This window comes from Diadema antillarum, unplaced genomic scaffold (genome assembly GCF_040938485.1).
Source record: "Diadema antillarum isolate AM-2024a unplaced genomic scaffold, OU_Dant_1.0 scf00000125, whole genome shotgun sequence".
Taxonomy (NCBI): domain Eukaryota; kingdom Metazoa; phylum Echinodermata; class Echinoidea; order Diadematoida; family Diadematidae; genus Diadema; species Diadema antillarum.
Genome location: NW_027271014.1, coordinates 818,132 through 834,066, shown reverse-complemented (window position 1 = coordinate 834,066; position 15,935 = coordinate 818,132). Strand labels below are relative to the sequence as shown.

The window sequence follows — 15,935 nt, the reverse complement described above, 5'->3', positions numbered from 1 at the left end:
GGGGGGAGATTCAATGTGACCCGTCTCAAATTTTATATGGTTTAAACATACATGACACATTATAGGAGTCTCATTATTATGCCTCCACCCTGAATGGTGCCAGAGGCATATGTTTTCAGGTTGCCTGTCTGTCTCCCGGTCTGTACGGATGTATCTACGGAAAAATTGATGGGCTTTCATCAAACCTGGTTCAGGGATACTACATGATGCTGATGATCTTATTGGCTTTTGGACTATATCTGCTAAAAGTCAAAGAAAATTTGAAAATAACTTTTTTGCTACTTCTCTAGTCAGGGAAATCGGTGTACTCGTGTGTACTGGTTGGTTGGCGCATTCAGTTGGGTACAGCAAGGTTTCATCCTCTGCTTTCACAGGAAAGCCGACTCCCAACTTCTTGTTCTCGTAGTCAAGGTATATCTGCTCCTCTGCTTCAGCAACCTGCAGCTTGGTCTCATAGCTAATCTCATCTTACGCTGCATAAGTCGAAACTCCTCGAGCTCTAGTTTTTGATGCGTTTCTATAGCAGCTGCTTCAGCTGCCAAATAGTATGCCCTTCAGGCCATCACTCTCAGAAGAACTGGCATGGCTTCCACACTGACTCAACGAGGAACCAGGATTGACATCCTGAACATCTTCCATCTCCAGCTCTGGCATCCTATATGGCTCACCAGTCTCTCGAGGTTGACCTGCATCACTCATCCAGAAGACCATTATTGAACTTGATGCATAGTGAACTCGATGATAAATAATCAATCAAACACAGGTCCCTTTTGCCCAGTATGAGACCAAGCTAAAACCATGCATCAACATGGATCAGCAAGGTTCAACCTGTAATTGAATAAAAAAAAGCTCAACATACAATCAATATTGGAATAGGCCTACATGTATCTACCTGCTAAAGTATGGGATCAAGTGGTTGTACTTCTGAAGTGATTTACCGTTTACATTACATACCTTGTTTGTGTGACTTATTTTATGTCATGTCTAGCACATGCAACTTCTCCAGTGGATATTATCTAAATTCACATATCGTGTATCATTGCTTATGCTCTGTGACTATGGCATTGCTAATTTATAACACACATTCTAGTTTCATTGATAGACAACAAGGAGTTAAGGCCAACCTAAATTTTCTGACTTCAATCTTCATACATGTCTTAAATTCTCCTAAATGAACCAGGAACACTATTTTTCTTCATTAGGCACATCATACATGCATACATCGTTCTTTCTGTCAACTTCACAGAAACCAATATCCAACTGAGCCTCAACTCGGCTCAAACGTAATAATTCCCATTAACGAAAATGGTGCGACTATATCCGGTCACCTATTTACGTACATACCTTGGTAACTGCGTCCAGCAGCCCCATACGCATAGCGTAATTACGCTATGCGTATGGGGCTGTTGGTCGTAGTTGGTACCTTGGTTGAGGCTTTCCGTATTACCGTGCACTTTCATTGACTTATTCGCTATGCTTTACTGTAGGTATGATCGCACTTCTGACATGTTAGTACACATGTACCTCGATACAACTCTTTCGCATCAGTTTTCACCACTCAGCACTCTATGAGCATAATTCACACATATCATCATCGATTACTGTGAAATATTTTCAACGGAATTACAGTACAATTATCTACTCACAACGTTTGGCTCATCAAAAAGATTAATTCATCACCCCAACCTCACGGTCGTCTGTCCATTCCAAACGAGGAACTTCAGTAGTATGCACGTACGTATACCGCGCGACCTACGGCGTGGCGTGCGCATGCAATTTTAGCTTTGCCATTGACCAAGTGCTCAACGGTCCACGCGTGCACGCATAATACGTGTACTTGTACTCGTTTGCTTTCTCTCTATGATAACGTCATTGAAATGATATTCTTGATCCCGGTGCTAGAAGAAAAAACAAATGTTTAATTCAAGTAGTAATTTTTTTGAGTACAGTATTACTGATGACACTGTTACTCTTTAACAACGTGTAGTTATATTTTCAAATAAAAATATACGATAATATCCAAAAATAGTGTGGCATTTTAAGCAAACACCATTCAACACCCACATGTCAGCTTTCGGGAAAGACTATGGAATGGTTCCAAATTCGAACCCTTAAGACTTGGCTCCCTTTAGGGTTCGGATTTGCACCCCTACATCCATCCCGAACCCTATAAGGTGCCACGTAGTTAGATTTGCTCGTAGGGTGAAAATAAGAACCCTAATAGAACCCTAATTTCTCTGTGTGCACATTTCAATCATGATTGTTCACTATACTGTAATAACTAATCGAATACCACCTATACAATATTATAATCATCGTAGATGAGTTTAATCCGTCTTTTGCAGTTTAATTCACATTTTTATATCTCATCACGTACGTAAAACTTTAATGTCATAAACATGAAGTGACTACACACCTGGGACGCCACTAGATAGGCCTACTGTCTGCTTTTACCGTTTTTCACATTCTATACATTCTGGAATGGATAGCTTTACATTGACGACTGGAAGGAAAATGCAAGATTGACACTATAGGATAGCTACTCATTCTCTACAAACAAAGCTAACACTGGAGATGTCATTTTCTATTTCGCCACAAAAGTAGTATAAAACAAGTAAAGAAAAAAAACACTCCACTGAAAGCGTAATAGGACACGTATTCTCCTATCAAAAATTACTTCTTTTGCGTTTGTTTCTGCTTTGCTCTTATTTCTTAATCGATATTCTAAAGCATCCGGGAAGCGTGTTACATTACATGACAGGGGCGGATGCAGGAATTCCGTAAAGAGGGGGCGCCGTTACAAAATCATTTTTTCTCTTTATTTCCTTTGTTTTAACAAAAAATAAAGAGGGAACGAGCCTGGTGTGGTTCCCTCTGGATCCGCCTCTGCATGAAGTATCAATACTTCCCTACCTTCGAAAACAATGTTATCGGGTTCCAAACGATTTGAAGGTGTTTCCAAGCCGGCCAAGAAAATGGCTTCCAAGAGTTGTCCGGTCAGATTGTTGGCAGGCGCCAGGTCAACCCGAAAGGTGATTTCCAATACCTGACTTCCGATCACCGTGGAATTAAAGACTGACACCGCCAACGTATCATTGGCCGCAGGAGATCTTAGCAGGTGCTGCAGAACCTATCTCAGTTCAAAGAATGATAAAGGTGGGAAAGGGAAAAGTTATTGCAGTTATGATGTAACAATCGATCAAAATAGGAATAGCTCTGTCTCTATTATACATGATGTGAAGTCAATAAATCACAGAGGAATTATCTCAATAATATAACTTGGCACAATGTATAATTGTCATTTTCATTTGGCGAATTAATCTCAATGTAAACAGTGATAAAGCGGTATAGTAGGTCATGGTATAATCTTAGCTACATGCAAAAATCTAACATTTAGATGCTATCAAAAGTCCAAATAACTCCAACGTGGCTCACTAAAACGTTGGAAGCAAATTGCAACTATACATAGGCCCTAGTAAAAGCATTGGTATAGGTTGCTAGGATTTGCAGGCTCTGCAACGTCTCCACGGGATGCATTTTTCATTACGTCATCAATGACTGCTGTAAGGTACTATTTCATTGCACAGATCAATATTTTTCTATCAATGATCGAGTATCACATGATTAATAGAAATTTGGAGACATGGGATTCTGCACTATCCGTCTTTACTTTTTTTAAACATTTCGTGATGATTGTTTGTAACTATAAGATATCGAGAGTAAAAGGATTACGAAAAGAGGTAGTCGTAAAAAAGAAACTGATATTGTTGACGAAAATTGATTTCTCCCAAGGTGTTTCAATGTTACTTAATTCATGCTGAACTTTTGAATTTAGTTCCATTTGACCAGAGTTTTGGTATCAGAACACGGAAGTAACACCGCCGAATAACATTTCATTTTGACGTATCGATATGAATACTTACATCCTCGCTCAGCTTGTCGAGCGTCTCTATATTCTGTAGGATATCCGCATAGGAACTCACGCTCAGTCCGGCAATTGTCACGAATTTTACAACCAACGGTATGGTGTTTGCAGCTGTAAACAAGATACATCGTTTCCACAATTAGAATGTATTGATAATTGATAGTGTTGTAACTGTTTAACATTGATATAGCAGATTCTGGGTGCATGCACTGGTCGGGGAGGAAGGCCTCGGGCCTCGGTGATTAAGTTTGTCTTTTCCTCCCCTGTCAACCTGCGGCATGCACCTAGAGTAACCACAATCTTTATATCATGTATTATGATTTTCTGTTTGTATTCTTTGTCCGCTTGTATTTCATGTTGAATTGCCAAATAAATAAGAAGTAATAATAATAATAATAATAATGATAATAATAATAATGATGATGATAATAATCATAATGATAATAATGATAATAATGATGATAATAATAATGATGATAATAATCATAATGATAATAATAATAATAAATAATAATAATAATGATAATAATAATGCATAACCATGCATATAAATGTAGAGAAAGATTGGCAGATTCATCGTTTATCCGATGTTTGAGCTCATGGCATTTTGTAAAAAAGATAGTGAAAAGCTATGATTCTACACAATAAAACTAATATCATTGGTAAAAGAAGCCGAAGGTCGTTGAAATCAATTTTCCTTATCTTATCATGCTATGGACTGATCTTGTTGTTTTGATGACAGTCTATCATTTTCTGTATTAGCGCTCATGGCCTTACAGAACTAACGGAGTAATCCAGTGCATATGAAAATCATTTTATTCCTTTTCATTTATTGGTTACTTCAACTTTTTTAGGAACAAGATTTTAAAAAGAGAATGCATATACAAAATGAGGTTACATTTTGAATTCACGATCCACACTAATATAATAGCATTCAACATGTTCTAATTTGTATCACGATATTTTCACTTGCGAAGTTAGGCCTGTATTTTTTATACTTCAGTACAGGCTTACTAGTTATAGCTAAGCATGTGAAAATAATTGTTTGGCCATGAAACTTTTCTTTCTACGTGTTACTGAACTGTAAATTATTCAGTAGAAGGTAGTACAGAGGTGTTTTAAGGTTACAGATAATGAGAGTTCAGGATTTACAAAAAAGACAAACACTTGATACGAAATTGATAGCTTGTTCTACACGATAGAGGAACTTAAATATCGATACAAAGTAACCACAGGAATAAGTGCCAATTTCAATTCCTGAAATGATGTAGTGCGATTGTATGAAAAATATTCAGAAAAACAATTGAGATCACATTTATTTTGACATTCTTTACTCTTACATTTATCAAGCTCAGATCCTTCGTTTTGATTTCTAATTATCCGACTCATTAGCAATTGACAGACTAAGACTATATCCGAATGATCTGTTTTTTGTGTGTCAATGTTCATTAGTGGTCTCAGACAAAGGCTGTATTGTCTTTTGTGTGTGTGTGTGTGTGTGTGTGTGTGTGTGTGTGTGCGCGTGCCTACAGGTTTTGTATGCATGTATTCACTTACCTATGCACACGCCATTTTCTTCTGTGGTCATTTCGGGACAATCACATCGGTAGGCTCCTACTGTGTTGAAGCACACCTGATCCATGGAACAATTGTGGTCACCTGCGGAACACTCGTTCACATCTGCAGAAGATCACGTAACATAAGAAAGCTGATGTATATACGCACTTTTCGTTTATAAAAGGCTGTACTAACATAACATCACTCACAAAACACAAACACACACTATTAATAATAATAATAATAAGTAATGATAATGATAATAATATCATTGATAATAATTATGATGACTCTGACAATACTAACAATAATAATTCGCCTTTAATTATAAAGTGTATATTGATTTAAAAAGAAATTCTCTATGCGCTTGACTTAACATATTATACGATCATGAATGCCTTTTTGAAAGAATTAAAGGAAGATATGCCCCTAATTGGAAGAGGTAATGAATTCCAAAGAGTGGGAGCTGATGATGTGAAGGATCGGCTACTCTATGTTTGAGTGTTTACAGGATAAACTGACACAAACGTTGCAATGATGATAGAAGAGTTTGTGTTGGAATGTGATGATGAATAAGTTTTGTAATAGTATGGAAAAACGAAGCTTACCTTCACAGGTCTTCGGAGACGAGTTCCTATAGCCGGTCGTGCAGTTACACTCGTAGTCTCCCGGCGTGTTCATACAGGTGGAGATGTCATTTGGACAAGAATCGACACCGGCGGCACACTCATCAAAATCTAAATGAAAGGATCAAATAATTTTTATATATTTTTTCAGAACATCACATTCCTGTACAACCCGTTTAATGTAATTGCATTCCATACTAATGGCATTATCTATTATGATACGACTATCGCAAGCTAGTTTAGTAAACGAACTGCTTACCATGCTTACACTCAGTTTGCTTTTCTGTCTAAGACTCATTTCATCTCTAACGCCGAAGGCATGCGCATTGCGACAGAAAATTAACAAAGTACACATGTAACCTAACGAACCAAACTCTACTTTGAATATTGTTTATAATACTTGAAGCAAACCAGAATTGTTTCATCATCATGTTAGTAATTATAGTAATAATCATCTGTGTTATGGACAATCCCTTAGAAACATGTATAGAAGGGCAGAATACAACAGAATCAGGACTCGGCGATAGGCTCATCGACGATATCTTACCTATGCAGGTTCTGCTGTCCGATAGTTCATAGCCGTCGAAACAGGTGCAGAAAGCTGAGCCAATGGTATTGGAGCAGTTTGCGAATGCATTACAAAACCCGTTGCTGCATTCATCTATGTCTGTAGGGAAGGAGGTGTGAAGTGAAATGGTGATATATTGATATACACATAGCTTCCTGCAATAGATATAAACAACGTATTCCCAAGGCCTCTGAATGATTTTATGTTTTTTGTTCTTTCGTTTGCTATTACGCTGATACGGGCATTCCATGTGCTAGTAGTAGGTACAAATAACAATGGCCAATGATATATCATTGCACTTTTAAAGAGCTATGTCTTGGGCCTTCACCGGACATTCCCGGAAGGCAATGTTCCATGATTACAAGAGAGAACCTTAACACCATAATACTGATGCACTGTATGGTGACGTCATCCCCGATTTTGAAGCACTGATTTGCACTTGTCGTGCAATGTGTATTCCTTATTAGTGCTTATGTGTGTGTCTCGCTGTTTTATAAGTGGCATATGTGCAATAACTCACAGGGTTGCTCCTAGACAATGTGCTACCACAAACAGCCTCCTAACACCTTCGAAATGACCCATAAATGGTGTATTACGGCACAGCAAATGTGAACCCTTAGATGATGGCGTCACCAGGGACGTAACATACCTTAAATGGCGTTTGTCGTATACGGTTTTGAGTGCAGTGCCCCTTTGTCGTATTTCTTTTTTGTAAAGTACAGTACTCCCAGTGGCAGTTTGAACATTAATGCTTCTTATAGCAATTGGAAAATAACAAAATGACATTTTAATTGATTATTGAAATACAATAGGGCATTCAGTTCAACAGATATATCAGATTAAAATGTATATCATCCGCAATACTACATACAGTAGCCGGGAATCCCAAACATCTCTTTTCTGTGGAGGACCATTATGGCAATATATATGAAAAAGGGGGAAAAGTCAGAGGCAATTTTGGGGAAAACGCCGACGACGTTTGTCTATGATATGACACGGGTGCTAAAAGTTCGATGAAGTGTGCCCCTCAATTCCCATTTTGCCTCGTGCAAGTTTATACAATGTAAAATACGTGACATTGGATCTGGTTGAAACCTAAAAACTACCACAGCTGCTGTGAGATCAAGTTATGGGTATAACTGGTGCATGAATTCTAACCTTCACAAGTTAACCCGTTTCCCCTGAAACCGTCATTGCAGGAACAATTGTAGCTGCCCTCAAGATTCGTACAAGTCGCCTGTCCATGACAGACATCGGGCTGTTCTGTGCACTCGTTAATGTCGTCACATTCCACGTAAGCATTTCCCCTAAATCCCTCTTCGCATGTGCAGACGAACGAGCCATTAGTGTTTCTGCACGTTGCATTAGCGACACAAGATGACTGTTCACTGCATTCATTGATATCTATGGGGAGACGGGGGGGGGGGTATGGAGAGGAGAGAAAGTGAGAGAGAGAGAGAGAGAGAGAGAGAGAATGCAAACAGAAGCACTATGTTAAAAATATTCAAACATGTTACCCATCTATCACTTTGACGATATTATATAAATAAAAGCCTACTCCATTTTGTGTTCAGGGTAATTTCAATGAGCCATTTGTGAACACAAACACGTCGATGAAAATTGGATGAAAAAAAAAAAACGCAGAAGGCTCATCGATTTCAACTACTGATTAAAAAAAAAAATGCTAACAGCTCATTCCCACAAAAGAGACGTTCTTGCTGTATCAGTGCAAACTCAAAATAATTAGAAAAATATAACGCAATTTCTTCTTTTTTTAGTTTTTTTTATAACGTGAATTCTTTTGAAGACTAGTGACGCAATGACACTATCATCTTATAAAATTTGCATAATTGCATACATTTTCAGATTGTATGTGTGTGTGTGTGTGTGTGTGCAAATTTGTGATTTTTTTGTGTGTCTAGCGGGAAAGCTGGTCAATTATTTGCTGTTTTTCTTTGCATTTCAGCGCTTAATACCATGCGTCAGCAAAGGGCGGGTTTTACACACTGCGAAAGGGTGAGGAAAATTAGACAATGCTTTCAAAAGTTATCAAACTCTACAAAGTTTTGTGCCGCTCTTATTCTTATATGGGGATATACATGTTCTGTCATATCACAGTGGTACACGAAGAATATTTCAGCGGAATTAAAAAAAAAAGTTCAGGTTTCTTCTCATTGTTTTCTTTGACATACCTCTATTGTAGGTGTAGTGAATATGCACTTATTGAAAACGATGGTTTGTTATATAGCTTTTGAATTTACAAGGAGCTTAGAGGTTTCCAATTATTGCAAAGGGACATGAATCCAGTTACTACCAGCAACGAGCGAAGGCAATATACCTGTACAGTCAAAGCCGCTACCAGTATATCCGCTGCGACAGGTGCACGTAAAAGAGCCTTCCGTGTTTTCGCAGTCGGCGTTGGCGTCGCACACTCCCTCCGAGCACTCATCTCTGTCTATAATAGCGAAATAAAATTTACAATGTATAGGGGGAATATCAAACTGTTGTTGGTCGAGTTGTCCCCGAGTCCGAGTTAGCCTGACCCCAGTCAGGTAAGTTCTGAAAATATTTCGCATTTTCGTCGTTACCCAACAAATATGTTGTTATTACAGCGTTATTCCACACATTTCTTAAGCATGCATACGTGTACATTTTTGAGCGAAATTTGACAATTCTGCAGGCGTACTAGAACTATGTTTTGCCTTTAAGAGGTGATATATAACACTTGACATCCCCACGGGGGTTATATTTCCCCCAAGAGATATCTTATTTTCCCGAAGCGCTCACTGTTTGGGGAAAATGATTCTCTCGAGGGGAAATCATAACTCCAGCCGGATTGTCAAGTGTAATATTGCAACGACAGTAAAGACAATAATTTGATATATCACGCAGTTATGTGGTCCACATGAATATACCTTTCATTTCTTTCTTATAATAACAGTCCTATACGATGTAAAAAAAAAAATATTAATGTGTCAAAGACCACACGGCCCTTGTAGTACCAGTCAAGTTTGAATTTATAACTAAGGAAAGCGCATCGAATAACCACAATAATTTCTGTTATTTTAAATATGACTTCCCGGATGGCTGTATATAGGACAGAGTTTCTGTACTCACCAACGCAAGTCATGCCGTCGCCCACGTAGCCATCGAGGCACATACAGAAATACGACCCGTCGGTGTCATTGCACTGAGCGTTTACCCCACAGCGGTCACTTTCATCACACTCGTTGATATCTGAAAAATTAAGATGGGTGTGATTCAGCTGCGCGAACAAAGATCTACTGGTATCTTTTATATTCTACACGACCTGAAGTTAATTTTACACTGATAAACTGACTTTTGGTTTTTTAACAAGGTATGTAATGGTGTTCAAATTTCTATACCAACTAACTACTGCCACTTGACATTGCTTGGAGAAGTTGTAAAAACCAACTTGACATTCTGGGTCAAGGTCAGTGACAATTGAACTTTCTCAGGTATTTTATATCTTAAAGTCAAAAAAGGAAATAAATTCTCTGTAGACATTATGACTAAAGTTCGGCTAGGAAACGGCGTAGTAAACAAAGCCTTAGGTCATTTACCGCAAACATTAATTTCACCTAGAGGAAATTTTAATAGGAACATCAGCACGATCGGTATCTGCTATCCAATGTATAGTGTTAAAACACAGGTTAGAGGAATATCCAAACAACCGTTTGTTTGTTTTGTTAAGTTTTTTAATCTGGTGTTTTGTTATAGGGTCTGGGGACGGACGGACTTCGTAAGAGACAAAACGACGGCATGAAATAACCATAGGAGGATAAAAATGACACCAATTCTTACTTGTACATGATTCATTCTGATTGCCGGATGCCAGGTAACCTCGTTGACACAGACACGTAAAACTTCCATCAGAGTTAACACAGTCAGCATTTGGTGGACACGCGTTAGAGTCAAGGCATTCGTCAATGTCTTAAAAATATAAATTATCAAAGGAAATGTTTTACATTATGATATTCAATAGCACTTAAGGGAAAATCAACTGAGAAAATATCTTGTTACAACAATCATTATTACCTACAGGTTGTTACATTTTGGAGAGTACGGTTTTACCTGTGCAATTTCTGTCATTCGTCTCCAAGTAGTATCCTTCCGCGCATGAGCACGTGAAGCCACCCTCAGTGTTGTTGCAATACGTCTCGCACAGATTCTCTCCTTCACACTCGTTGATATCTAGTCGAACACAAACAGACAGACAGATAGACACACACTCGAAAAAGAAATAGAAATGACTGGACTCCCCCACTTCATGGCTTCCGTATATTTTCGTTTCATATAGATCATAGTTAAATCATTAATTCGTTTTCCAAATATTAGCAGCAAAACGTGTTTTGTGAGTGTGTGAGTGTGTGTTTTAGATGGACTCGCACACTAATTTTGATATGGTGTCGTTCGGTATATTCGAGAAAAAAAAAGTGCTGAACGTTTGTATTTCTCTTTAAATGGTTATCAACGAAACAGTCGTTACTATCTAAGCAGTACATTCATACTGCTATAAGACTTGACTATGCATGCTAAGCAAATGACAAGGCAATTTTAGACATACCTTCGCAAGTTGTATTTGATGATGGCTGGAATCCCTGGCGATTACAACTGCATCTTTCTTCGCCATTGACACTTACACAGACGGCATTCGCTCCACAAGTTCCATTGTTTGTGCAAGTCGAATTTTGTAACACTGACATGTTCGTTGAAAAGACAGACAATGGGAGACAACAAACAAATAAACAAATAAATACTCTGACGTTTGTTCTGATTCGTAATTTATCTCTTTCGTCCGTTCACCTGGAAGTTCTGCAATTAAGGTGCATCTTATTATATTAACAACTCCGGAACGTGTAACTAACGGTATGCTAATTGCATTTTCGGGAAACAAAATAAATACATCATGCATTGTCTTTGTTGCAACTGATTAAAGAATTGCCCCACTTCGACGTATATAGGCACTGATCGTCGGTGTAGGGTAATTTGTTAATCAGAAGCAATAAAAAAAAAATCGACGGAAGTATTTCATGAATACAAATCCATTGTCTTTGTTTGTCTTTGTTTCAAATGAGTGTGATAAAGATTATAATACCGTTGCATGTTTTGTTATCGTCATCCAGGATGAAACCCTTTTCACAGTCACAGGAGAATCCCATTTCTTCGTTGACACAGATCTGAGAGCAGTCGTGCAGTTGCAAGGAACACTCATCAAGGTCTAGATTGAGAACAAACAAACAATTGGGCAGAACATATTTACCAACGTTTCCATTCGTTTCCATTACTCTTGCGTTATGTCATGCAACAATATTCAGCTTGTGCATAAGACAAGCTTTTCGACGTCAAAATATTTATACGAGTAGTGTACACGGATGCGTTTATGATTATACTCACTTTTGTTTCTGCAATACTGATGTTTTTCCAAATCTTGCGATTAATCACAAAGAATTCCTTACGGGTGTGGCTTCTATATTGATGTCCTTCTTTCGATATTTCCATTCAAATGTTTATCTTGTTTTCACACTCAGTCATTTAAGTCTCTGTTTGTTCCTAAATAGTTACGATTTAGTCGTCACTGTTTAATGGGAAATCTGACCGTTCTTCAGTGGGTCCCCCATCTCCGTCTTCTGATTAATCTGCCACTATAATGTTTGTTCGTGTGATCCCCTTCAAAAATATAATGTACCTCCTTTTGTATTGATTACTTATGCTGAAATTCTTTACTTTCATGTACACTGTGACACTGCATATATGTTATTGCTTATGTTGCGATGGAGAAAAATAAAATGAACTGAACTGAAATAGAGGAACGTGAATAAAATATTCACCTAAATAAAGAAAATGCAACATGTTTACGATAAAATTTGGCAGTTAGTAAGTGTTGAGAAAAGAAGAGACAAAATATCTGTTATTGAAAGTATGTCAGGATTTGCCCCCCCCCCCCCAAAAAAAAAAACAAACAAAAAACACCACACACCAAAAAACAAACAAACAAAAATCTTCATTGCTGTCGCACTACCATCTCATTTTGAGGAGAAAAGCGCCCTCTCTCGCTCTGATTTCTGACAGTTAAACTTACCTGTGCAAAGTATTCCATCGCCCTGGTAGGATGACCGACACTCGCAGCTAAAAGAACCGTTCAGGTTTGTACAAATCGCGTTGACGGAGCAGTTACCGAGGTTGCATTCATCAATATCTGTAAAGTAAAACAAAGTTTTCTGTCAGTTCAGTGCATTTAACAATACATCTATCTAGTATAGTGTTCTGCAGATATACATGTACAATTACTCCCTTGGTCCTTAAACACGACGGCAATGCTTGAAAGGGTATCGAGTCGAAGATAAACTACTGATAGAGCCGTAACTCCATGGATAAACCATCAGGATGTGTGACGGCAAAATCCGGACTGTCTTACTGATTACGAAAGTGCTCTCTTTAACGTGTGAAGCCACGTTTCCACATTCATAACCCTATAAAGGTCACAAAGAAGTGAGAGATCTTAATTATGGAATACATAGGATGATACAATAAATCAGTATCTGCAGGAAGTAACTCACACTTCAAGAAAGCACGAGGAATATCCACGGCTTATCTATACTTTATATATATATTTTTATGTATATATATATATGTGTGTCTATGTATATTATACACACAATAATAGATAGACATATACACATACTTTACATATTATATACATCTATTTATATACAAGTATAATATATCCTTCCTGAGGGTATAGACCTATATAAACTGGAATTTTCCTTGAATTACTCATTCTCTTGAAAACGGTAAGAACATCCTAACCGAAGCGTCGAGACTGGGTAGGCCCTTTTCAGCGTCACCCGAACAAAAATACCTAATACCAATATACAAATAGACACATATATGCTACAAACATATGTCTATAATGCATTGCCCGTGCGCGCACTCTTGTTTCATAATATGATTAAAGTTTTGATGCTGATGCATGCCTACAAATGCCAGCCAGTCAAGTCGATTGAAACTGATCTAACTTATGCGGACTCAAAGAATGTTGTAACGGCGACTTATATTTTGTCGAAGATGGGCAGAATATAATTCCGATTCTGTAAAAGGCCCAACATAAAGTCCAGCTACATGTTGAAGAGTATTGTCGAAGGATGCCGAGGGTCACGGAGAAATTACAGTCATCAGGCAGAAATCACGGTTAAACAAGTATATTATGGTGAATCACTCGAACACAATTACAGGGATGGATTTTGAGGATGTCTCGCCCGGCACGAGAGGTGCGATGCGGTGAAGGAATTATAACTGGCTAATACAATAAGCTAAAACGTGACTGGGGACAGCTTCTGGACTGGTTGACTTTTTATCTCTTTCGTTGGTTACTCTCTCGCTGTTCAAACACGGGTTTCACTCTTAGCTGACAAACTCTTCACACCATCTCCCAAGCAAGTGAACTCTCCGATAAGCAAAAAGTCTGTCTTATATACCCATTTCAAACAAGTTCCTCTTGTTCGAGAAAGATAGAGAGGACCAGTCATGAAGGTCACGAGAAAGACGTTTATCGCGCTGCGGAGTATAAAGGAGAAGGACGTCTTTGAGCACACAGACGAGGAGCTCAAAATCATAGGCAAGGAGAGGATGCAAGGACAGGAGAAAGTCAAGACAAGAAGCAAGCACAAAGGGCTGAAGGACAGTGAGAGTTAAGGGCAAAGGGAGCAATCTGAAAAGGCTGAAGGACAGTGAGAGTCAAGGACGTACGGAGCAGGCTGAAAAGGCTGAAGGGCAGCGAGAGGCAAGGGCGAAGGGTAAGGGCAAGGACTCTGAAAGTCAAGACAAAGTTGAACTTAGGAGAGCAAGGCAAGAGTTCTGAAAGACAAAGCAAAGTCAAAGTGAGAAGGGACAAAGCGAAAGTACTGAAGTGAGAGCAAGGTCAAAGCGAGGGAGGCACAGAAAGGACATGTGAAGGTCAAAAGAACAAGTGAGCACAAGGTCAAAGTGGTGAGAGCATAGCATAGACTTGTGAAGGTCAGAAGAACAAAGCAAGATGGGCAAAGAGAGAACTCCGCTGTATGCAAAGCAGTTGAGATTGGGCGAACTAAACTAGAAATTTGCAATAGCGTTGGCAAAACATCCTGTACATAGACTAGTACAATAAACATGAAAGCAATGAAAAACATGTAATGTTATATACATAATATTACATAAAACATCTTAATCAAATATGCGTGACAATATTATAAAATTTTCTTCTTTCTGAAATAGGGCTACGACATCCGAGGACAATTGCATGATCAACTGGAGGCGAATTCGAGTCTACACGGCTATATTCTCGAACATGAGTTACTCTATCGGGTGCGGTTTGTTATTCCGAAGGTTGGATAATCCGAAACACACAAATTCCCTATACCTAGAGGTTCGTTAATCCGAAAATAAAAAAAGGGTTCGTTATCCGAACATTTGTGGCTTTATTCCGAAGGTTAGCTATTCCGAAGGTTCGTTAATCCGAAAATGAAATAGGGTTCCCTATTTCGAAGGCTCGTTTATCCGAAAATGAAATAGGGTCCGTAACGAACCTTCGGAATAACGAGCTTTGTTTCATTTTCGGATTAACGAACCTTCGGAATAACGAACCTTATTTCACTTTCGAATTAATGAACCATCGGAATAACAAACCTTATCACATTTTCGGATTAACGAACCTTCGGAATGATGAATCTTCGGAATAACGAACCTTCGGAATAGCGAACCTTCTGACTAAAGAACCTTCGGAATAACGATCCTTCGGAATAACGAACTGTAACCACTCTATCGGATATCATTTACATCTTTGAATCAAGATTTCCTCAAAGTCTAATTCCTTTCATTATGCACATTACCTTCGCATAGACCGTCGGGAGTCCTCCTGAACCCGGGGAGACACAGGCATTCGAAAGCTCCATCCGTGTTCCGACAGCTTGACCCGAACGTACAGTTGTTAGTGGTGTCACTTTCGCACTCGTCAATGTCTAGATTACATTCAAAAAAGAGGAAAAAATAAAATAAAACAAGCAAAACATAATTAGATTTGAATGAACAGCAACTGATAAAAAGCAAAGAAAAAAATCCAGAAAATTAGTCTCCATTACGTCAGTCTCATAGACATTGTAATTGATGCTAATGTGTATAGGACCTCAAACGGAAAGACAGAACATAAAAGCATGCTGAAAAAAAGCAAAATAAACATGTCGAAAAAAAGCCAAATAAACAT

At 38.4% G+C, this 15,935-nt stretch overlaps 1 protein-coding gene across 1 annotated transcript in view; it reads right to left on the bottom strand.

Moving 5' to 3' along the window:
- Window positions 1-15,935, bottom strand: part of LOC139720269 (uncharacterized) — a 128,452-nt gene that overhangs the window by 18,746 nt on the left and 93,771 nt on the right. The window contains exons 42-53 of the mRNA XM_071631629.1: window positions 15,565-15,693; window positions 14,447-14,554; window positions 10,772-10,891; window positions 10,502-10,630; window positions 9,794-9,913; window positions 9,015-9,131; window positions 7,835-8,080; window positions 6,656-6,775; window positions 6,091-6,219; window positions 5,483-5,605; window positions 3,924-4,036; window positions 2,914-3,130 (exon numbers count right to left, since the gene is read on the bottom strand). Of these exons, the coding sequence (XP_071487730.1) occupies window positions 2,914-3,130; window positions 3,924-4,036; window positions 5,483-5,605; window positions 6,091-6,219; window positions 6,656-6,775; window positions 7,835-8,080; window positions 9,015-9,131; window positions 9,794-9,913; window positions 10,502-10,630; window positions 10,772-10,891; window positions 14,447-14,554; window positions 15,565-15,693 (1,671 nt within the window). The remainder of the gene's footprint in view (window positions 1-2,913; window positions 3,131-3,923; window positions 4,037-5,482; window positions 5,606-6,090; window positions 6,220-6,655; window positions 6,776-7,834; window positions 8,081-9,014; window positions 9,132-9,793; window positions 9,914-10,501; window positions 10,631-10,771; window positions 10,892-14,446; window positions 14,555-15,564; window positions 15,694-15,935) is intronic.